The 24,120-nt window shown below is 39.2% G+C and overlaps 1 protein-coding gene across 7 annotated transcripts in view; it reads left to right on the forward strand.

Annotated features, from left to right (window-relative positions):
* The window catches only part of COL12A1 (collagen type XII alpha 1 chain), a 149,696-nt gene extending 126,040 nt beyond the window's left edge, over positions 1-23,656 (forward strand). For 5 of the 7 annotated variants that reach the window (XM_042463100.1, XM_042463148.1, XM_042463111.1 and 2 more), the window contains 11 exons: positions 2,242-2,337; positions 2,832-2,885; positions 3,515-3,568; positions 5,265-5,318; positions 7,799-7,870; positions 16,089-16,124; positions 16,241-16,307; positions 17,276-17,464; positions 17,817-17,885; positions 19,466-19,636; positions 22,573-23,656. In XM_042463100.1, coding sequence (XP_042319034.1) covers positions 2,242-2,337; positions 2,832-2,885; positions 3,515-3,568; positions 5,265-5,318; positions 7,799-7,870; positions 16,089-16,124; positions 16,241-16,307; positions 17,276-17,464; positions 17,817-17,885; positions 19,466-19,636; positions 22,573-22,754 — 1,044 coding nt within the window. In that variant the 3' untranslated portion in view covers positions 22,755-23,656. Of the gene's footprint in view, positions 1-2,241; positions 2,338-2,831; positions 2,886-3,514; positions 3,569-5,264; positions 5,319-7,798; positions 7,871-16,088; positions 16,125-16,240; positions 16,308-17,275; positions 17,465-17,816; positions 17,886-19,465; positions 19,637-20,034; positions 21,295-22,572 lie in introns of those variants that run through there. The other 2 variants (XM_042463138.1, XM_042463129.1) reach the window with 2 other exon arrangements.
* The last annotated feature ends 464 nt before the right edge of the window (positions 23,657-24,120 follow it).

The following is a 24,120-nucleotide window of genomic DNA, read 5'->3' on the forward strand; positions in this document are numbered from 1 at the left end:
TCACTTATTTATATAGCACTGTAGATTTGCACAGTGCTGTACATAAAACAATAAATATATAAGAGTAAGCCTGCCTATGGCATACAGTCTAAGAAATAATAGGATAATACATATAAAATACATAGCAATACAGGAAATGGTTCAATAAAACAGGCCACCACCATTGTGAATCATTCTCGCCGAGGCCAAAAATGAGGCACTCTGTGTTGATGACATGGCTGGATCCCTCATTGTGACTTCAGCAGGTACAACCTGCATCAGTGGTAGTGGTGGCTGGAAAATTTTTAAAATTCCGATTTACTGCATGGATGTCCTAGACTCATTGCAGAACTACCTTCACGTTGTGAAGACAGTCTGCAGTTGAATTGGGCCTTTGGCCCTGCATCATGAAAACAGGATGTAAGGGTGGGAGGAAACTTAATGACCATTGTAGATGTGCCCTAAATGTTCCTTGATATTCCGCAAGCCAGAACACACCTTTGTAGTCATAAAAATAATGTTTAAAGATAATGGTATTACTTCTAACATGTTATTTCTAAACTTTGATTGAAAGACTAGTTTGTGACAAGCTCAGCTCTGTTACATAGTGTTTGTCAAATGATAAATACTTATCTCACTTTACCTCTGTCTGCCTTCAATTGCTAGCATTGGTGTTAGAAGCATTTAGCCTAAGCATGCCCGGAATTTGCTTTATGTGGGGGAGTCCGGAACGGATCCCCCACGTAAAGCAAGGGCGCACTGTATAAGCAGCTCCAGTCAAGATTCTAGCTTTTCAGACTTGTTTCCAAATAGTTTCCAAAGGCAGCCTCATATAGAATACATTATGTGTATATGTGCCTTCAAGTCACCTGCTGAATTATGGCAACCCCATGACATTCACAGGGTTTTCTTGGCCAAGAGCTAATACTCAAAAGTGGTTTTGCCAGTTCCTTTTTCTGAAATATAGCATACAGTACCTAATATTCATTGGCGGTCTTACATCCAAGTACGTACTCGCCAGAGCTGACCCTGCAATCTAGTGCCTTTAGGCCTGCACAACTTGGCAATAAGTAGGGGCTAAAATTAAAGTAGGCTAAACTTCTTCAGGCCACAAATAGGTTTTTAGCAGCTCACTTTTTTAGGTAAAGATATGATTAATGAATAAGCTTTTTAAATCATTACTTAATTATCAATTAATTAAGTTAAAGGTAAAGGTTTTCAATTCACAAGATTGTCTAGTCATGTCTGATTGTAGGGAGTGGTGTTCATCTCCATTATAAGCCAAAGAACTAGCATTGTCAAAGGCGACTCTGTGATCATGTGGCCAGCATGACTGTGCAGAATGCTGTTACCTTCCCACCAAAGTGGTACCTATTTATCTACTTGCACTTTTACATGCTTTCATAATGCTAGGTTGGCAGAAGCTGGGACTAGTGACGGGAGCTCATTTTGTCACATGGCACTTGTGCCTTGAATTGCCGACCTGCCAGTCTTGTAGTCATCAGAGTCAGCATCATAACATCTGAGCCACTGCGTCCCTACATCAATCAATCAATCAATCAATCAATCAATCAATCAATCAATCAATTTTATTAATATTAATTTCACCCTCCTCCTCCTCTGCCTGGACCCTTCCTCAGGAGAAGGCTGAGTGACGGAGGAGGTTTGAAGGGCACACATTTACCCTTTCTCCTACTCTGCCACCCAACTCTTTCCTGGGAGAAAGCAGGGGAGGGAAGGAATCTTGAACTCCTTCTGAAATGCCCGAAATCCTTTGGAGGGCTGAAAGCAGCCCATAGGCCGTAAGTTGTACAGGTCTGCTTTACGGCATTACAATAATTCAATCAGGATGTAATTCTTTAATCTACGTAGCTCTAGATGGTCTGTTTATAAAGTGATACCCTCACCAGCAAGGCAGCATTTTATTTCAGTTGTTGTATATATTATATTAAAAGAGATATCACCTAGAAAGCTAGAATGCAAGGGAACACAGAGGTTCCCAAACTTTGGTCCTTCAGATGTTTTGGATTTCAGCTTGTAGAATTCCTGTCTGTTTGCCAAACTAGCGATGGTTTCTGGGAACTGAAGTCCAAAAATCCTGGAAAACCAAAGTTTGGGAATCACTGCCTAGACAATCATTTGTAAAAGGTGTCACCATGGGATAAGACTTGATTTGAAAACATAATTTGTATTTACTCCTTGAGACTGCTTTGGGTGACACTGACAGGTAACAAATTGATTTCTTTCTCTGTATACTTTAAGGGGCCACCTGGTCCTCGTGGAGATGGGGGACCTCCAGGGCCTCAAGGCCCACCAGGACCGCAGGGGCCAAATGGACTTTCCATTACAGGAGAACCAGTGAGTAAGCAAGCCCTTTGCATGCTACCTGCTTTGGCATAAAATCATACAATGTAAGTGGACGAAGATATCAATCTTGCCACAGCTTTTGTTTCACATTTCAATGTTTCAGCATGTGATTCTATTGCAAAGGCCTCTCTGGAAAGCTGTCAATGACTTTTTTCCTATAGACATGCTTGTGAAAATAGCTATGTGTATAAAATGCTACATTGAAGGTGCTACTGCAGTATAGAACTAGTAGGAAGAGGCATAGAGATGCATATGCTGTTATTTCTGATATAGAAAGGTGAATATAAAGGTTCAGTCCTAAATAAATTTACGGGGGATCAAGTCCCATTGATCAAGTTTTCACTCTTGAGGAAATGCATGAATGATTGTGCTGTCAGAGACCCATCCTTTTGTACATTTGCATGTCAAGGACACACATTATCTCCATTTATTCCAGTAAGTATTTATTAGATTGGTTTAAATGTTCCTGCCTTTGTTTGTTCTAGGGCCGCCAGGGGCTGAAGGGTGATGCTGGAGAGCCTGGATTACCAGGTCGATCAGTAAGTTCGTGTCATACACTGGCCCCATGCCACTTGCTTTCCACATTTTCCAAAGACACCAACATAAACAATATTTTCATTTGTAAGCTAGTTATGGATTTAGGCCCACTTGTCCATCAACAAAAAGATAAAACTTTTTCTAAGTGAGAAAGAATAAAATAGATCATAGTAGTGCAAACTGTACAATTAATGAAACAGTCCACTGAAGTGGGGCTATATTTTGAGAAAGCAGATAAGATATCAAAGACACATGGTGTCCAAGAAAAGAGGGAAATAGAATTAAATTTTGTCACATTCTCTCAGTTATGAGTAGGTTTTCTCACACAAAGTCACAATTGTTTCAAGATTAACTGTTATCTGCAAGCTCCATCTGAAAGATGATATGTTACATGGTAATAAAATGTACTGTTTTAGAAAAGAAAGCAAATACAAATAAAGTAAAAAATAGAATGTAGGCAAGATGCTGATGTTATCTGGCAAGTGGACTTTGCTTGTTTCTTCTGCATGCTGCCAACAAACAATATGGGAATAAGACAGGAGTCTAGAGTAGAGATGACTATGTCTGATACCATAAACCTTTACTTGCATAGGTCAGTAACCCTCTCTGTTTGGTTTTTCCTCTTCCTTAGGGATCCCCAGGTTTAACTGGCCCCCCAGGCCCAATGGGACCACCAGGTGACAGGGTAAGCATTTCTTTTCTATATTGGATGAGGTGTTTTTACAGCTGAACTCTGATTTCACAACAGTTGCCCACATAGACATTTCCTAATTTTTTTGTAGCCAAATGAGCTTAATTTCTCTGTGTTAAATGTATTATACTGGGAGAACACCATTTCACTACTTGTATGGGAAATGGTGGATTCCTAGTGGATTACTAGCCTTATGTATGCATCACAAAATAAATAAGTGAATGGTTCTAGTGTTCCCGGTGAAAGTAGGCCAGCAATACTCACATGGTCTTCACATAGAGATGGAAAGGGTTTTTCTGCAAAAAAAGGCAGAACTGTGTCAAGCTAATCCATCACAAGTGTAGGCCTGCCATTTGACCGCCTCCCATCCAGAGTAGAGCATGGGAGGTGGCACTTTTAATTTTGTTTTTTATCATCCAGATTTATAAGACAAGTTATAGATGTTGACTTTCTGTGTCTATATGTACAGTCAAACTGTCTATAAACCACCAAAGCAAGGGCTCTGATCAAACAGAATTTACCTGGATTATAAAGGAAGAGTAAAGTTTCACAAAAAGAGAAGTGCTTATTAATTAACAGTCTTGTCCTATTATCTAAACAGTACAGGGCTTTCTTGGTTGAATTAACAAGCCAGCTATATGACAATCTCTTTTGATTAGTCAAATGCAATTGTTTTCCATTTTTGCATGACTTTAGTGGTGAGTTTTTATTTTGGCAGCATGTATACCCATGTTCTCCAATGTAGAAGACTGTGTTTCCCAACATGGCCATACTGGCTGAGGATCAAGAGAGTTATAGTCCTAAAACATTTTAGAATGCCAGATTAGGGAAGGCTGATTTATACTGAGGTTGGTGGAATGTTAGCATGGTGATATAAAAGTCCATGAAGTATTTAATCATAGACATACTTCAGGGAAGAGGACAGCAAGCAGGAATACATTTTAAGCCTCATGGTGCTCTCAAAGGAAAAACAAATCTGTGGATGCTATTTGAAAATTCCTGCTATTTCATAGAATTCTTCAGCTGAGCAGAACCATGGAATAATCCACTGCTAGGTAGTGTAGCCAGTCTGCTATACTGGTTTGAATGTTGGTCCATGAACACAAAAATCCAAGGTTTGAATCCCTGCTCAGCCTGGAAACCAGCTGGATAGCCTTGGACAGGTTGCATTCTCCCACCCTTACAGAAAGTAAACAACAAGCCAACTCTGATAAAACATGGCAAGGAGATTTTATGTTAAGGCCGTCATAAATCAAAGTTGATTTGAAGGCACATGCCAATGACAGTGAAGTAGTTGTTGTAAACATGTAACCCACATTTATTAGAGCCAAAAACTAGATAGCATATAAGCTTAGAATAATGTTGAGAAATCAATTAAAAATTCAGAGTGATAAGCGTTGTCAGCGTTGTGTGCCTTAAGGCAAACGTCTCATGGGGTTTTCTTGGCAAAATTTGTTCAGAGGAGCCTTTGTCTTCCTCTGAGGCTGAGAGTGTGTGACTTGCCCATGGCCACTTGCCCAGATGGTTTCCATGGGTGAATGGGGATTCGAACCCTCATCGCCAGAGTTGTTGTCCAACACTCAGACTATTACACTAGTCTGGCTCTCTTTGATAAGCTTAAAGCTACATAACTTGCTTGCCCTTTATAAACACCCCCTCAGTGATCTATCAATGTCCTTTTTTCCAATAGGGCTTCACTGGAAAAGATGGCCCAGCTGGACCAAGAGGCCCCCCGGGACCACTTGTAAGTGTTAGCTGCATTGCTTGAGAAATGATTTGGGGGCTTCTTCATTTGGGTGGGTTTATTAGTCTTATGCCAAAATGTAGATTTGCTGCTTTCTGTGGGAGTTCATGAGGATCTATGCAGAGTAAATTGCATAACTTTTAAAACGTAACCCTCACTTCACTCCACCCATCTGCTGAAATAGACTAGGTGGATTAGAATCCATGGAGAGAAAAATATTTTTCTCAGTCTCAAGGGTACTCCTTTATATCATTTTTATTATAAAATATACTAACTGAACTCACTTCTCCACAGCTGGATGATTATAGATGAAAATGACTCCATACATGTACAAGAGACAGTGACTAGCAGACTTGGAGAATCCCAAGATCTGTGGAATTACCAAAAATCCTTTAGAAAAAGTCTTAAATGAAGATGGTGGGAGGGACCACTAACAGGGACTGAGCATGGTTAGTGGGCATAAAATCCTGGCTGCTTGCTGGGGAAGGAACAAAATGGAAAATTGATGGAGAGGGAAATTGTATGTCATGGAAAATGATATGGCTGCCTAACTGGAAAAATGAAGAGTAGCAATCCACACTGCAGCATTTTGTAACAGGTCCTATGTTTGATCTATTTTTTGCTTATTATGTAATGCCTGACCATCCAATCTTATTATATTACCTGGCAAGATGTGTAGCCTTTTTACTCTTTCCTATGCAAAGTACTATTTGTATAAATTTTGCATTTTCAAAAGTAAAGTTTTGATGACAGATGGTTAGGCTGAAGATATTATTACTATTATTATTTTAAAAAATCTGGTTGTAGGTAATGTGGTCTGTATATGTTCTTTATGCTGGAAAATGGTCAAGAGGAAATCATTTTGAGTACAGTTAAGCTTTGGAAATACTAGAAGCTTCATGATGTTATGAGGTTTGAAAATGTCTCTTATGACAGTGGTGGCTTTGATGTGATTAGGAAGATGCAAGTTTTAAGAAATCAAGGATTTTGCAGTGGAGGGGGAAGAAGTTAAAGGAAAATCTATTGGTATCTAGGGTAAATCTTTAAACAAACATTTGAATGAATGATTAGAATAATTTTATTTAAAAGGCTACCATTTGATACCTCTAGATTGTAAGCCCGAGGGCAGGGAACCGTCTAATTAAAAGATTGTATGTACAGCGCTGTGCAAATTTACAGCGCTTCATAAATAAAGGTTAATAATAATAATAATATAAACAACATATTTATTTCATCTCTGTGAGACAAAAGCTAATAATCATGTTAATAGATGTATGAAGAGGAGATTTTGTGTATTTGTTGTTCTCTTACTCACTGTTTGCACATAGTTTTGTTTGTCTCTCTTTCTTTGTATATGTGTACAAAAGAACCACAAAACATAATGAACATATGTTAAATGGCTAAATGCAGACATGATACCCTGATTTATAAGTGATAAATACAAGCATGATACCCTGATTTATAAGTGATAAAAGGAAAAAAAAACCTGAGATTCATGGGTTCATGTTGCAAAGCATGTGAGGTTGCAGATCTTCCAACTGTCCTGATTTAGCAGGAGCAGTCTCAGTGAATCCTCTGTTGTCCCACTTTTCTGCCTGCTTGCAAAATGTCTCAGTTTCTCTCTCCTCCCACTTTCTCTCTTTGCCCCCAGCTGCACACTGAGTTCAAAGTGCAAAAATAGTTTGCATTCAATTAACAGGGGGAGTGGAGAGGAGGGTTCAAAATCTTGTTCTCCTCAATAGACTCATGAGTTGATCACACGGGAGGAATTTCTCTTAATTTCGAATGAAAAGAAAGTGGAGCCAGAACGCATTCACGTGAATTTGTTAGTTCAGCGAATTAACATGAATTCAGATTGCATTTGAACTGACTTCCCATTGCCCGAAAATAGCTTGTCATTGCCTGAAATTGTGTGTGGTAGTCTATCACGCAATAACGTTAAACCCCATGATTGCGTTCAGATTGCCATTGGATTATACTGTATTTCCAATTTCCCTTGACTGATAAACCCCTCTGGCAAAGGTAAACAACAGTAGTCTTTTCTAGCTTGCATGTCCTTCTTCATTAATAAGCTTTGTCATCCTGGCTACTCTCTGATGTTGCTCAGCCACTCATGTCCTGGTTTTCATCTGTGAAGTATTAGAAGGCATTGAAAGTGAGTGGTGTAAAAAGATTCCATATGCATCTCCCCTGCAATCAGATGGACATCTCACCTTTTGGGAGTAATGGAAGGAGTTCCATAGACTGGAGCCACCCTGCAGTGCCCATCTCTCTGAGAGATGCTCTGGAAGAGTGTCAGATCTCCAGAACAGATTCTGTGGGGAATATTGGCTGAAGAGAGAATGGGAGGGGTCCATTACACAATCAGAGTCTTGCACAATATTTGAATGTGGCTGGGTTTTTTAACATCCATTTCAGATATATCTCAAGCTATTACAATGTTCCATCATAGCATTCCTTCTTAATGTATTTCTTTGCAGGGTGCTCCTGGAGTGCCTGGAGTGGCTGGCCCAACTGGAAAGCCAGGGAAACCAGGAGACCGTGGGTCACCGGTAAGATAATTAGTGTCTGGCTTTTGTATGCACAGTCTGCATCCTTGGTAAATGAAAAAAAAACCTTGAAAATTCAGATCAGTAGGAGACATTTCTCATGCTCACATCATGCAATGGCAATCATGAGAAGCAGTTAATATCTCAAAGTTAAGATTGCAAGTCTAATTTTAAACAATTTCGTTCTTTACAGTACATCTTTTTTGCAATTTCAGAGTTGGGTCTGGAATTTGTGGTCATGGCGTTGCAACTAAAAAAGAGGGCACAGGCTGTACATGCCAAGGCTTATATTTCTACGCTATGGCGGGGTACAGACCGCCAGAAAGAGGCAGCTGGAAGCTGCCACTTTTTCACGTAGCTGTGCTGCAGCAACCAAATTGTGTGGTGCAGTTGCGTTAAAAAAGGAGCACTGAAAAGCAGCTCCTTTTTGTGCCATCGCAAACTGCTGGCAGCAGCGCAAGCACGTCACTGCTGCATGGCTCCATCTGGACAGCATGCAGCAGTGACGTCATAGCTGTGTGCGCTGTCTGGACAGTGCCACACAGCTATGGCATCATGGCTACGTGCTAGGGATGTGGGGTGTGTGCACACGCTGCCCCGAGGCAACCCTAGCACATTGCCATGATGCCGCAAAGGGCCCGTCTGTACAGGGCCTATGTAAACATCCCAGCACTAAATCAGCAGAATTACTTACTGGAATTACCGTTATTTTTTAAAGCATGGTCAAGTATGCTATGCTGCCTAAGGTGGATTTTTTTATAGATAGGATTCTGAGTTACTGGACTGTAAATGCTCAAATGTTAGCCATGCAGCCTAAATATTTTGTGGTTATTTCTGCTTTGGGTTTTGCATCTGAAACCAACTTAGAGAAGAAGATGGAGCAGAAGTTTGTCCTAGCTGCAATTTCCTATCTTATTTAGCCAAGACTGCTGTGGGAAAATATTTGGCATTAAAGCCTGGGAATTAATAGCGTGATTCTGCTGTTGGAACTGCTTCCATCAGCAGAACTGAGAAGAGGGCAATGCCCTCCTATGCACTCTCAAAATTTGCCTTGGAAGGCTGTAAATCCACCCAGTAGGAAGGGTTGCAGTAGGAAGGGGTGGAATGCTTGGTTGCACTAGTGGCCAGATATCAGCAAGATGTTGGATTTAGGCCAAAGAGTTCAACATTGATGTCTACCACACCAGTTGGCACGGGAAAAGAACAAGTCCCTTCTCATCTTCTTTGCTTGTTTTATTATTTTTGAGGCACCACAAGGTAGTTTTGAAGGGAAGAGAGAGGGGGAAAAAATCACCTCTGAGCTGTTTTGTACAATACTATGCAGCTGTTGGCTTTGTATACAGTAGCCTGGTATCCACTGGGGTTTTGTTCCAGGACCCACCCCCCACCCCCCGGATACCAAAATCAAGGATTGTTGATTCCATAGATCTGGAGGACTGTTGTATGATATAGGTAGGGGTTACAAGATTGTTCAGTCACATCCTTAGATTAAGGTCTACACAGTTACAATATTTTGACACTAATTTAACTACAGAATTGTAGCAGTTTGGTCTAAAACACACTGCAGAAATAATCCAGTTTGAGACAACTTTAATTGCCCTGACTCAATGCCAGGAAATTCCAGGAACTGTAGTTTTGTGAGACATTTAGCCTTCTCTGTTAGAGATCTCTGGAGCCATAATAAACTACAATCTACAGGATTCTCTAGCCCTGAGCCAGGGCTGTTAAAGCACTCTCAAACTGAATTATTTCTCCAGTGTGTTTTGGACCTTTGATACCAATTTAAGTCCCATGGCTGCTGCTTATGGATTCCTGGATATTTTGATGGGTTGCTAGAGCTCTCTGCAAGTGAATTCTAAAGACCCCATGAAACAACAAACCCCAGAATTCCACAGGATATAGCCATGACAATTAAAGTGGTATCAAGGTGCTAAATTTGTGTAATGTAAAAGAGCCATAAGAGACTAAATTGTTACATTGATTTCATGATTCAACGATTTCTGATCTTAATCATGATTAACCTTCTAGGACTTTGTAATTTTCTAGCTATTCTAGTTTGAATTTCTCATGAATGCTGTCTTGGTAAAACAAGATGGTAGAGCTGACCACAACTTGATCTGTGGACTAAAGCAGGTTAATCTTTTTACACATTTGAGGCGGGTTACAGACCGCCCGTTTGGGGCAGCCTGCACCCGCCCCTTTCCCCGCTGTATCGGGGCCTCAGCTGCCAGACCGGTAGCCTCCAAGGCCTCGATCTGCCGCTTTCCAGGCCATGGGGAAGCGGCAAAAGGCCGCTTCCCCGCGGCCTGGAAAGGGGTGTCCTTGGGGCTTCAAGCCCCAAGGACACCCCGTGGCAGCGGGGAGGAGGAGAACCCCTTTCTCCTCTGCGCTGCTGGTGCAGCTGTCTGAAGGCTACGCCAGCGACGCAAACTCCAGAAGGAGCTCCGTTTCGGAGCTCCTTCTTACGCCACGTAAAGGGCGCTCTAAGTGCTCTCGCATGGCGCAAGGACGTCACGTCGTTTGGAGGTGGTGTGATCGTGACGTCGTAATGGCGGTAGCCGTGTGGAACGGCCGCCGCCATTTTGTACGCGCTCTGCGCATGCTAAGGTTGGGAGCGTCTGGAAAGGACGCTCCTTTCTAACCCTAGCATGCGCGGAGTACACACTTTTAGGCCCATCTGTAATGGGCCGAACAGTCTTTTTTGTATGCTAGTGCCTGGAGTAGGAAGAGTAACTATAGTGAGCCCTTGGTATTAAAAAAAAGTGTGAATATGGAGGGCCAACTGTAAAAGGTTGGCAATGCTTGCTTAAGAGCTATTTATGTAGTGACCTATCAAGGTTTCATTTGATATTTGTTTGTTTAATTTCTAATAGGTAGAACTATTTAATATTTTTATTGTGTGTACTCTAATTTGTCCCACTTCTCTACCATCTTGACATTGCCTATGGTGCTTCTCAAGCTTTCATGACCAAATCTCAGTAGGAATTATGGCAGGAAGTCTGTGCAGATGTTTTGTCAGACTCATAAGGCAGAAGAGATTTCAACACCTATACATAGATTATCAAGAAGTGCCAAAGGGGTAACCCAAAGCCATGTGTGTAGTCAGTGGGCCAAATCTAGCCTGCAGAGTTGTAAAGGTCATCCAGACTTTTCCTGTAGTTACATGGCCCAGTTTCAAAGTATCATTTTTGTGTAGTTCACTCTGCTGCATTAGTCATACAAGAGCCAAATCATGTGGCTTAATCCAAGGATAAAAGAATAGTTTCAGGTTTGGTGGAATACTAATACAATATGCAACCATTTCAACATGGAAACAGGTAAAATCCGTAGAAGTTACATACTTGGACTGTAACCCAGAATCTCCTAGGTAGCATGACCTATGGCCATGCTGACTGGAGCATTCTAGGACTAATTGCGATAAAGGTTTCACACGACGTCATGTTGAAAAGCAATTAAAGTGCCATTTACCTGTGAATAACCAGGCAATAAACAGCAACCAATCATTTACGAGATTTTCCTGTGAATGATTGGTTGCTGTTTATTGCCTGGTTATTCTCGGGATAATGACTCTTGTGTATGAAAATGTTAATCACATTTTAATCGCGATTGCATAATTTTCATGGGAAAATCCCCATTTAAATTTCCAATTTTCCCCCTTGTGATAAACTCCCGTATCTGTTTTACTGTTTTGAGGGAAACTCATATCTAGAACAAAGGTAGGTACCCTGTGGCCTTAAAGTCTTGTCCTGATTTCAATGCTCTCTGGATTTCAAGCACCAGAAAACCCCTTGTCTCTGACTGCACCCAGCCCTATTCCCTGCCTGCAAACAGCTCCTAAAGGTTTACCAGAAAATGAACAGAAAAGGCAACCCAAGTTCCTATCAGGTCCTGTATATAGCAAAGGCCAGAAAAGATTTTGAATTTCAACTACAAGCTATCTTCATTTCACCAGTATAATTTGGGAGTGGAGGCAAGGATCATTTTTAAAATTACTGTAGTTATAAATACTTGGGAAATGACAAATCCTTTCCAATCTATTGTGGATTAGCCAGAGACCCCTGCTTTAAGTGAACCAGTTATGTGGCAGTTCTGTAGTGGTGCTAGAGATGTCACGAAGATATTTATCATAGCATTCTTTCAAGCCATCCCTAAAATTGACCAGTAACTGTGGCAGTATATTCAGTGTCTTTGTGTAGATTATGCTAGCTTCTTCTAACTGTTATATTTTCATACATTATTATATCATTGTTTTATTCTTGGTTTTAATTGTGTACTCTGCCTTGACAGGGTTTACCCTAATAGTTGACCTACAAAACTATCAAATACATTGTTTTGTATTTTATAGTCTTAAAAGAATGCACTTCCACAGCAAACCCAAGTACGCTTGTCCTGCCACATTTGTGGCTTTGACTTTTGCAGAATTGATTATTCACAGATTTTATTAATATGTTCTCTGTAGGAATGTCTAGGTGCTCCAGCACAACTCTGTGGTCAACCAAACGTTGCACCGAAGGACCTAGAGTTTCCTAGAGAGAACACTCCACTAGGCATTCGTAGCTCCTGCAGCACAATTCTATGGTCAATGTCTGGCAGATGTTGACCACAGAGTTGCGCTGGAGGACCTAGAGATCCCTAGAGAGGTGTTCTCTCAGGTAAAAACATAGCGTTTTTGTTATTTGCAGTTTTTCCACATTCCTCCAGCTAATATGGAGGGATGAGTGTAGTATTTTCTGAATCTAGGACATGTGTTTCATTCATCCTTACTGAACATTCATATCATAAAAAGTTATAATAATACCTCATACTGAACAAATGAAAGAATGGGGAGAAACAGTGTAGATGAGGAAACTAGGAACTGCATCTTTGGGGATACAACTCTGTGGAATACTGTGTCACTTTCTCTCTTCTGGGACCACCAGAAAATGCCAAGATAAAATTAATTTCTGTTCTAAATGCTGTGATAGGTTTTGCACATACCATAGTTCCTTAGAGCTGTTTGGCTATACTGTATGAGGACATGGTTACTCTGTTTTAAGAGCTGTTGATGTTGCTCCATTTAAAATAATCTAGAGAGTAACAAACCATGGGGAAAACAGAGGGCAGACATAATCCCTGTGGCTTATATAAATAGCCAGACGTGCATGTTTGATTTGAATCTGGGTCAGTGTGACCCATGCTGAGTCCCTGATATAACTGTTTCCTTGTTTTACTTTAAATAGTTCAAGATTATGAAGATACTACCATATCTAATCTAGGTCTCACCAGCGAAATACTTAATTATAACACAGTATCACTGATAGAGCCAACATGGTGTCACGGTTGGAGCACTGGAGTATGTGAAAATTCAGAGTCCACTCAGAAAACAATAAGAATTTAGAAGTACATTCCTATTATTTCCTGAGTAGACTCCAGATTTTCACATATTCCAATGTTCAAACTGTGACACCATGCTGGCGCTCCTTCCTTAGTGATACTGTGTTATAATTTAAGTATTAGATGCTGCAGCTATGATAACATCTTCTTGACTTCAGTATGAACCACCAGTTTTGATCATGCAACATAATAGAAGTGGGTGAAAGGTGTACTAGAGCTAAAGACAGAGCATTTTTGGCTGGCTCTAGACATTTTTAGAGATTCTCTCCACATGCCACAGGCTGGCAGAATTCTCTCAAATGGTTAGCATTTACTTGAGATTTACTTGGATGAGTTAGTGTGTTTCTGATAATGGTCCAACAGTCAGAACAGTGTTATGTCTCTTCTTTGGATGATTCCAAGCAGGGAATTCCATGTTGCTGACAGACAAAACAACACTGACTGGTTTCAAAGGGACAATAAATGTATCCATGTGTGATAACTTGTGTTCAGTTCTGGAAAATTTGCAATATACAGTTTAAATACGCTAATTACATTTCTCAAGGAAAAGTGTTGAGAGATTTCTTGGCTCTTCTGTTTGCTAACAAAGGAATGTAAACATTGAGGGTAAATTCTCAAAACATTGTGTGAGAGTTGCATATGCAAACTTCCATTTGTAGGCTGGATTATGTGCACATAGTTCCAGAATGCTGTATCTGAAAGTTTCCATAGTACTAAATACATACAATTGCCCACCAATCCCATACCCTCCTCCTGTCCTGATTTAGCAAGGACAATCCCAATTCATCTCATTTTTTCCAGATGCTTTTGAAATATCCCAGATTCTCTCTTCTCCTCCCACGTTCACCCTTTATCATTACTTCAACTGCTGCAAAATGTACTCAGTACACTCAACATGGAGGAGGGAGGGCAAGTAGAAGACAAAGTTTTGACCTTCCTTCCCAGTGGGCTCAGGAAAAAAGAAACTGCAGCAGCATCTGCTATCCTGTGTGTTCTTCCTCATTAGTAACTTTTGCCATCTTGACCATGCTCTGACATTGTTGGGCCCCATGTTTCCCAGTTTCCATCTGGGAAATGTTGGAAGATATGTGGTCCAGCAACTCATTATCAGATTTCATTATCTAGCAAATAAACAATTGCTTCAACATGTTAATGTTTTAGGGACATATTAGTGGAAATAAATAGTGTCATAATGTTTGAAACATCTGCTGTTTTGAAAATGAAATGAAAACCAACATAATTCTGCCCTATTGATTTTCCTCACAAAATTAGCACTGATGTAAACAGCATTCTCCCTCCCCCCCCATCATTACATCCTAAGGCAAATCTTAGTAAGCCACAAATAAAATATTAATGCCTTCCTTCTGGGGGCATTTCCTTAGATGGTCCTAGTCAGACCAAAGTTCACAATCATTGAAGCCTTAATACTATCTTGATGACTATCTACTGCTATACATAAAATGGTAAGGAATCATTCAGAGTGGATAATCATTCAAGAGCTCCCCATCCTCTTTCCCTCCTCCAAATGCTGGAAAGGGAGATGCAGTTTAGATAATATGAAATCTGCCTGAGTCCCTGTAGAGCACAGCTGCTCAGGGTAGACAATACTGAGATGGATGGACTAACAATCGGATTCAATGAGATTGTTTTATACTGAAGCATTTAGAAGCAGTTTGGGAAAAAAAACAGTAAAACTAAGATGTAGTTGTTGTGTGCCTTCAAGTCATTTCCAACTTATTGTGAGCCTAAGGTGAACCTATCCCAAGGTTTTTTGGCAAGATTTGTTCAGAGGGTTGCTGTAGTTGGTTTTTTGGCCATTACCTTCCTCTTAAGTTGGGAGAGTGTGACTTGCTAAAATTCACCTAGTGGGTTTCTATGGCTGAGCCAGGATTCTAACCTTGGTCTCCAGAATCATAGTCCAACACTCAAAGTATTATACCACTCTGACTCTTAAGATACAAAAGCTAAGATACAAAATAATAGTCAGCAGGTAAAATACAGGCCAGCCAGATAATGTTGTGGCATGCATGTAGTTGGAAGAAACTGAATACCCAGTCTTTGAGGTCTGTTAGGGTGTATGAAACTGATGACTTGGGGCCCATTCACACTAAAAAATTATAGCACTGTGGCTTCACTTTTAATGCCACAAAATTCTAAATGCGTCTCCCAGTACAAATCCCAGAATTCCATAGGTCAATACCACAGTAGTTAAAGTGGAATAATTGTATACTGTGAATGGTCCTTTGATTACTGGTCTGTAGCATGGGATGCAGGAGATAAACATTCTGTTTGCCTGGCCAGAGTAGAAGATCAGGCTCTTGGTGTTTATATTAGTCTTGGCCAGTGCAGAAGCTTCAATGTGCCTACCAATGCAGAGCTTGAGGCGAGATATCTTTATTACCTCCTGTACATTAAGAGAGCTCTGAAGCCTAATCACACAATATTGCAAGCTACCACATGGGACATAAGTTGTCTACATAGGAAGTGTATTTTGTGTGTGAGAGAGAATAGAACATGCCATTTTGGACTATAGGAACAGATCATATTTCCCAATGCTCTGCTGCAAGTAGAAAACTACCACAGCAGGAAAGAGGTTGGCTAGAACATCTGTTGTCCCTATATTTGTATGTTACTTCTTTGGATTTTATTTTCAAAAATAGGAGACAATTCAAATATAGCCCTCACATCTGCAGTATGCAGGCCTGAGCCTGTTTCGTGAGATTTCTGATTCAAACCTATGATGGTGAATCACATAATGGGAATATTGTGGTTCTGTTTGGTACCCCATATCTGATTGATTGTATTATATAATTTTAGTGACACACTCTGATAGCTGAATTTGTTACAGGGGCCAGTTGGATTGAAAGGTGAAAAAGGTGACCGTGTAAGTATAGCCTTTCTGTAAATTCAGTTATATTTTCTAACGTGACATATTGATTGTTTGTTTTTTATGAAATAATACACTATGGTCTAACACAGTTCTTGTTTCAATTTATTCAGGGAGATATTGCTTCCCAAAATATGATGAGAGCTGTTGCAAGACAAGTCTGTGAACAAATGATAAACGGTAAATGATGCTTCAAAACCACACAACAAAGCCTATGTTTCTGTGTACCATATTGTCATGCATTTGTGGCAGCCAGAGGGGTTTTGCCCTGTTGGTGGGTAAAGTTTTTGTTTTTTAACTAAACAAGACTAGGTTCTGCCCTTGTTTGAACTACTGTCACTTTGTGCTCCTCCTTGGTGACAGCAGTGATGACAAATGCAGTCTGTATTTCACTCCTCTTTCCACTGCTGACACTTAATGCTCTCCTATGATAGCAATAATGCTTTTGGGTACATTTGGTTCCTCCTCCTGTTGTTTGTGATAAGTGGCATTCCTTGACAGGAGCAACAGGAGCAAAAAAGAAATCAAGATTAGGTTTAAAAATAGAGTATTGATCTGATCCACTGTGGGCACACTGCCACATGGCTACTGTAGGATATTACAGATTTTTTTCTTTCCTTTCACCATGGCAAGTGAACATGTAGACCATTTATTTCTCCAGATCATTTTGATGGTATGTATTTCCTGTTTTCCCTGCCCATTTCTTCCTGCTTTCTTCAGTCCAAGAATGTAAGCTACAGACTTGATTGAATACTAGGGAAGACTGTTTGGCATATTGGAGGTATATACACAAGCCTCCCACTCACTGGACTGCCCTAGAATAGTGCTACTAATAAACTGAAATTAGTCTGCTGCGGCTTGTCATGAGCTGAAGCAAGACCTTAATGATAGAATGTTTGATTGGTTGATTTGTGTGAGTTGCACTGGTTTCAGCTCTGGCCAAAACTTTATAATATCATGTATTATAATATTATAATACTCATGCCAGTGTAACCCACTCATCTTAATCCATGGTTGTATACCAATTTAACTAGCAATAGTCTAGAAAAAGATTTCTGAGACCCAGGGAGAAGAATTTTGATTTCTTAAAAAGTCAAATAAAATGGTACTGTGTATGTTTTTACTTAAGTTATTTTATATTCCCAAAGGCCAAATGACCCGATTTAACCAAATGCTGAATCAAATTCCAAATGATTACAATTCAAACCGCAACCAGCCTGGACCACCAGGGCCACCTGGTCCCCCAGGACCTGCTGGGTCAAGAGGAGAACCTGGGACTGGAGGCAGGCCAGGATTCCCAGGATCACCTGGCATGCAGGGACCACAAGGAGAAAGAGGTGGGTTGTTGCTGTTTTTTGTTGTTTGTTTGTATTTTTTAAGCACATGTGTATCATCATCATCGGTCAGGTGTTGTTAGGCAGAGGAATGATTGATAGATGCATCATTGCTTATTATGTTCACACTAAATAGACATTGCACCAAATTGCATATTATAAACTGAAATTTACTCAGGAGAGTAAAATGATTTAATATGGCCTCCTCTAAGTAGCTGCTTAGATCAGGCAGGAGCAGTATAAAAAAATGAACTGTCCATTGCATGTTTCACAAACATGAACAATTATTTCTCTGGCACAGCTTTCTTACTTTGTTGTGGAACTTAATGCCCCTCCCTTTTATGTGTTTTTTTAGGATTACCTGGAGAGAAAGGTGAAAGAGGAATTGGATCACAAGGACCGCGAGGGTCGCCCGGGCCACCAGGTGAGTTTCCTGCCTCTAAGATACAGCACATTGCAGAGCTCTGAAACTGGTTCTGATCACCTCCCCTGCCTCAGTCACTACTTGCCAAGCAGCAGCTGCTGTGATAACCATAATGAGAGCCTGTTCTCCTATCAGTCGGGAAGCAGCTAATGGATATTGCCTCCCATTCCCATGTGTGATCTCTGGTGTGACAGGCAGAAACAGGGCCCTTGTTGCAATTCCCTCTTATGCCAGAGATCACTCACATATACGAGGTGGGACCATCATCCAGCTGCTTCTTGATCCACAGGGGAAAAGACTCTCATTGATCACAGCTGCTGCTATTGGGGTAAGTGGAGTAGGTTCAGTAAGTTGGGATTGCAAGACTTTCACAGTCCTTAAGTATCTCCTAAACAAGGAGCTACATAGGGATGATTGATAGATGCATCATTGCTTATTATGTTAACACTTAATAGACATTGCACCAAATTGCATATGTGAATATATAAAAAAAATCATGAATATATAACTGTAGGAGCCTTATTACATGAAAAACAAACCTGTCAGGCAAATGGAGAGAAGTGCCTTTCTCTTTCTGTCTCTACATGATGTTGAAGCACTTTCGTTTTCTTCCAGTTGTAAAGGCATAGAAGAGGGTTGCAAAAGTGTCCCGTTTGCCATGCTGAAAAATCTGTTTGGCAAAAGGGACATTTTTACCACCCTCTATCATGCTTTTATGACTGGAAGAGGACAGAAGTTCTTCAACATCATGCAAAAAAAATAAAAAAAAATAAAGCTTCTTGTTTGTTTTTAATGTGATAAGGTTCTTGGTTACTCATTCATAACTGGATTCCAGCTTGTATTCAGCTGAAGATCTTTTCTCCATTTCAGTGCAATAAAAATGTTAGGGTAATCTTTTAAAAATTATACTCAGAATTAGTTTGTCTGCAGCTATATGTTTTTCTTAAGTTATAATTTACTTTCTAATACTAAGACTATAAGACCTTGACCATTTATTTTGCAGTTGGTTTAGTTTGATAATTTCGTGATATTTCGGCGACTTGTTGTTTCTGCCTTTAATTCACCGGTTGAAACTGTTTTTTATTTTATTTTTTTGCTGCTGTTACAAAACCATATAAGAAGCTTGCAGCAAATTTTAACTCCATTTGGTTAAAGCTCTACATTTTTGTTAACTATGGATTTCCAAAGAAAACATGATCTCATCCATTTTGAAGCTGCATGATAGCAGAACTGAAGCAGTTCTATACTTTAATTGAAATCTAATGTACTTGTCCAATGCAGAAATGCCTCTTGATGTCCCATTACCTTACACAAAATGGATGTAAACCACCAGGCTCAAATCTTGCCAAACCAATTTTCTGTGAACAAAGAACTTAAAATTATGGAAGCAAATAATGATGAGTTACATATTGAGTTCTCTGGGACTGTTTCATTGACACCACATGTGGAAACCAAATGGAAACATTGCTTAATCATGTGCCTGAGTGGAGTCTATATTCCAGTTTTGTCAAACACTTTATGGACTGCCTCATTTTGAGCTATATTTGTTATACTGCCTTCTTTTCTTACTCTAAAATTAGGTCCACAAGGGGAATCCAGAATGGGCCCACCAGGTTCCACAGGCTCACGAGGACCACCTGGGCCACCAGGTCGTCCTGGTAATTCAGGTATCAGAGGTCCCCCTGGGCCACCTGGATACTGTGATTCATCCCAGTGTGCTAGCATTGCTTACAATGGTCAAGGATATCCAGGTAGGTTTTTTAGTACTTAAATCTTCATTGGATATTCCATTGAAATGTGTGTTCAGTTTGAATCCCTTTGTATAGAGGGATCATACAGTAGATATAAACATGAATTGAATTCAGAATTAAAGAGCCTGGTTGCTCAGTACTCTAAATATTTCTAACTGATCCAGGTCTAGAAATAACCATTTTGTTGCTACTACAAATCATTTTTATGTTATTTATTAAACTACCCCAATTTAAAATGTCTTTTAATTACTGATAATTTTTAGAAGCAGTTTACATCTAATACATATAGTTCTAGGAGAATGTTTACTTTTAGGATTTGAATGATCATTTTCCTTCTTCTTCTCCTTCTCTTCTTCCTCCTCCTTCCAACTCGCACCAAACTACTTCTTCTGAACAAGGTTGACCACTCATCTAAAGTAAATTTTAAAAAGGACATAGTTGTTTGCAATTTCTCTGTGTGTTCTTCTGAATAATGTTGGGATTATCTATACAAAATTGGTACCTGAAATCTCATTTTCCAAGACCAAATGTCATTCTGTGATACAGTGCAGACAATGGGTTGGGTTGGGTGGGAAGAGAGAATAACCATCCCTTAATTTGTGCTGAACTCTAATCCAAAATTCATCTGAGAACAAGCAGTTTCAGACAGTGGACTGCCAAGAAACAAAAAATGCTGGATAGCTATGGCCACCGAGAAACAAAACTTTAAAAATGGGGAGTGAAATTCAAAAACCATATGCAACAAACCTAGGGCACCACTCAAGAAAGGAGTTCAGGCCTACAGTATTGAGAACTAGTTTGTGTGCACTGTAGCACCTTATAATCCATAAACATGATATTGCTGTTGGTTATGTTGTTTGCCACTATCATAATGTGCATGTATGTGAGAATATATATATATGTGTACACAAAAATTGATAGGTATAAAGTTGATGGATAGAACAAATTTATCATGCAGAACTTGCACAAAATCAATAATTAATCTGAATTTTAAAATAAATGGAAAATATTATTGCAATGCTACCTTTGTGGGGAGCAGCCTGGTATACATATATAGATATATACATATAATTTAACCCTTGTAGATGGATTTAGATGGATGGAAAAATATTTTTGCACAGCTGTTCAACCTTGAAAACTAACATCATCTTTGACCTGTTTCAGGTTCCGGCTAACACATTTTCTAAGTCACCAGTGCTGCTTACAGTTTGAATACAATGAAAATCCTGTTTCTGAGATGTTTGCGCACGTGCTTATTAGAAAGTGAATCAGTATGGATATTTCACCATAGATTATGGTTAAATGAGCAATGCTGGCCACATAAAATGGACAGATTATCTTTTCTATACTTACTAACAAGAATATAGGAGAAAGATGTGTTTCATTTGTTAAAGCAAGGAAGATAACCCCAACCTCCATATTCCTATTCTTCTCTCCAGCCCTGTAAAAAAAAAAGTCACGAGAAGTTTCAGTGGCAATGGAGGCTTATAGAACTACTAACAAAGGGGTGTAACATCAAGATAGATTTAACTTGGTGAAAGAGAATAATGTAAATAGTAAACTAATTGTGGCTTGTAAATGATTTGTATGGGATCGTGTCCACTAAAATGAATTAACACCATTACATTGTGCTTTTGCATTAAAGTCTGCTGCTGCTACTGTTGCTGCCTTTTCCCCATGTGCTGTTGTATCCTCTTTTCTCTCTGCTGCTTTTTGTTGTTTCCATTCTCATCACCACCTTATCTAATTTAGGACTGGGGCTTTTTTGTATATGTAATCTTATTACAAATGCAGAACAAAAACAATTAATTTTGCTTCTGGTTTTCCTGCAGTGTTTGGTGTTCCTCCAGCACCAGCTCAATCTGATATAAGGAACACTGCCAGAAAATAATATTTATTCAGTATTGCCACTGGTGAATACTTTGTGTAAATATCAGCCACACCTTTTGAAACTTATCTTTTTAAAAAACAAATGCTACATGCTTGTGGTTTTCCATTTTGACAAACATTCATTAACTTTATTAATTAGCTTAAAAGCAAATGCTAATGCCAAAACATCTGTAGTTACTTGTGTTCAGGTTCCACTGAGTGAATGGAACAAAGATAGTTATGACTAACCATCTCCATTGTTTTGGGGGGATTCAGTCAAAATGTAACATTAGCAGGATTGAAGCCTAAGTCAAGTAGTCTGAACTTGATAATGATTTTTATTTTGGGCACTATGTATGTCACATTTAGATTGCTGCTTTCATTCATATTCCCCCTTCATTTTAGAACTTTATCCTTTCCTCCAAACTGAATGACATTTAGAATGATTATTTGTTCTATGTACACTTTGGAAAAGCAATGGAAAACTAATCTACAATCCTATGCATGTTTGCTTGGGAATTAAGTCCTTTTGAAAACTGGATGACATACTCCTGGTATATGTGCATAGGATTTTAGTATTAATATTTTATTAAATTGCTTTTGTTTATACTTTGTTTAATGTAAGATAATTTGAGAAAACTGTTTTGTTTGTTTCTTTCAAAAGCCAGCATAAAAGTTGCTCATATAAATAAGCAAATAGCACATCAATCCCAATCTGAAGCCCTATGGGTTCTCTTGTGTGCACTTGGAGGTCTAGCATGAGTACACCTTTTATTTGAAAGACAAGGGCAGCTTCCCACAGTTCCCTTTGTTGGCTGGGGAGGTCTTCATACTTATCACAATATCCCCATGAATAACTGGTTTAGGATCATTTACCTGGAAGTAAGGGTTTTTTAAATCTTGTTTTAGACAGAACTCACTTCCAAATAAATGTCCTTAAGATCAAAGCCACAAATAAATTTATCCATCCTGGTATTACTAAAACAAAACAATAGCTTTAAAAAATCCTGTGGGTTTAAAGTCATGTCATAACTATAATGTTCAATCGGACGACTATTTTCAACCAGAGCCATATGCACCTGAAAGCGGACCCTATCAGCCTGAAAGTGACCCCTACATAGTACCAGTGGAATCTGAAAGAAGAGATGACGAATATGAGGACTATGGAGCTGATATGCATTCACCTGGATATCCTGATCATATGCGCTGGAAAAGATCATTATCAAGAAAAGCAAAAACAAAGCCATAAATGATTGACTTCCTTATTTCTGCAGTCCCCGACCCAATTTTTGGCCATTTGTTTTTGTTGTTGCTATTCTTGCATGTGCAGATACATACAGAATTAGCTGGGAGCACATGCTTCTCCTCCAAAGCAGAAGTGCACTTACTTCTTCTGTGGGTATCAGACTCATATGGGAATAGCAATAAAATGTTATCATAGACTTCATTCTCAATCTTGAAATGCTTGTAAAATACTTTAGCTTACAGCAGTTGCATAAACCTTTAATGTATTAAAATGTTAATGGCTACATTTTCTTTAAGTAAATATTAAAAGGAAAAAAAGAAAAGAAAGAAAACCCTTTGTAGCTGCCATTAGTTTTTTCAAGGCTGGATGCTTCAACAGTGGATCTTGCTTTACCCCTCTTTTCTCATCAAGTGCTTCCTTGCAGTTCGGTCACATTACAAATCTGCATTGCCTAGTGAAACATATTTCCATGCCTAACTTCTTCCTTTGCTTACCGGTATATCTTGCAGGGCGCATTCTGCTCTTATACATCTCTTTTAACAACCACAACTTTTTAATAATGTAGCTGACATCATTGTATCAACTGGATACAGTTTTAAAAAGAAAAGAAAAATACTGCCTTAAATCTCCTTGTTTTAGAGACATTAACATTTATGCCAAATTGCAGTCAATCCTGCAGAGATGAAATTGCATGTTTGTGTTGTATATTTAGTATGATTTCCTCTTCCCCCAGAATATAATGTTTCGTAGTTATCAGAAAAAAAAGCAGTTGGAAATTGTTTGCAAGACTATGGATATAGAATTGCTGCTTTTATATTTTAACTGCAAATTGTGAATTTCACTGCCTTATATTATTTATTTCTGAAACAAAAGAGGCATTTTTCAATAAAACTACTGAAAATTTATATAGTCTGTGACTATTATTGCTGGTTTCCAGACTTCAGAGGGTTTATAGTCATGGAAAATAAATCATCAGAAACCTTATACTCTTTTCTAAAGAAACCGGCATATATAAAACTTGCAGCACACTGAAGTATAAAATGCTAAAAAATGAGTAGTAGAATATCTTAGGAGCCAAGGTCAGCTTTAGGTTTCATTCTATAGGTTCCATTTTATGTTCCAATATTTTATGTTCCTGATGTATGTAAGCTCCTTTGATTGATTGATTGATTGATTGACTGACTGACTGACTGGTTGGCTGATTGATTAATTGCACTTATATCACACCTTTCTCCTAAAATAGGAACCAAGGCAGCTTGAATAGCAGATTCTCAATCTGAACCAATGAATACCCTCCATACCACAACAGTGTTCTCATATATAGGGTTGCCACTTTTGTAGCCAGACAGTGTCAAAAAATTTGGCTGAA

The sequence above is a fragment of the Sceloporus undulatus genome, chromosome 1, assembly GCF_019175285.1.
Source record: "Sceloporus undulatus isolate JIND9_A2432 ecotype Alabama chromosome 1, SceUnd_v1.1, whole genome shotgun sequence".
NCBI classification, from domain to species: Eukaryota; Metazoa; Chordata; class Lepidosauria; order Squamata; family Phrynosomatidae; genus Sceloporus; species Sceloporus undulatus.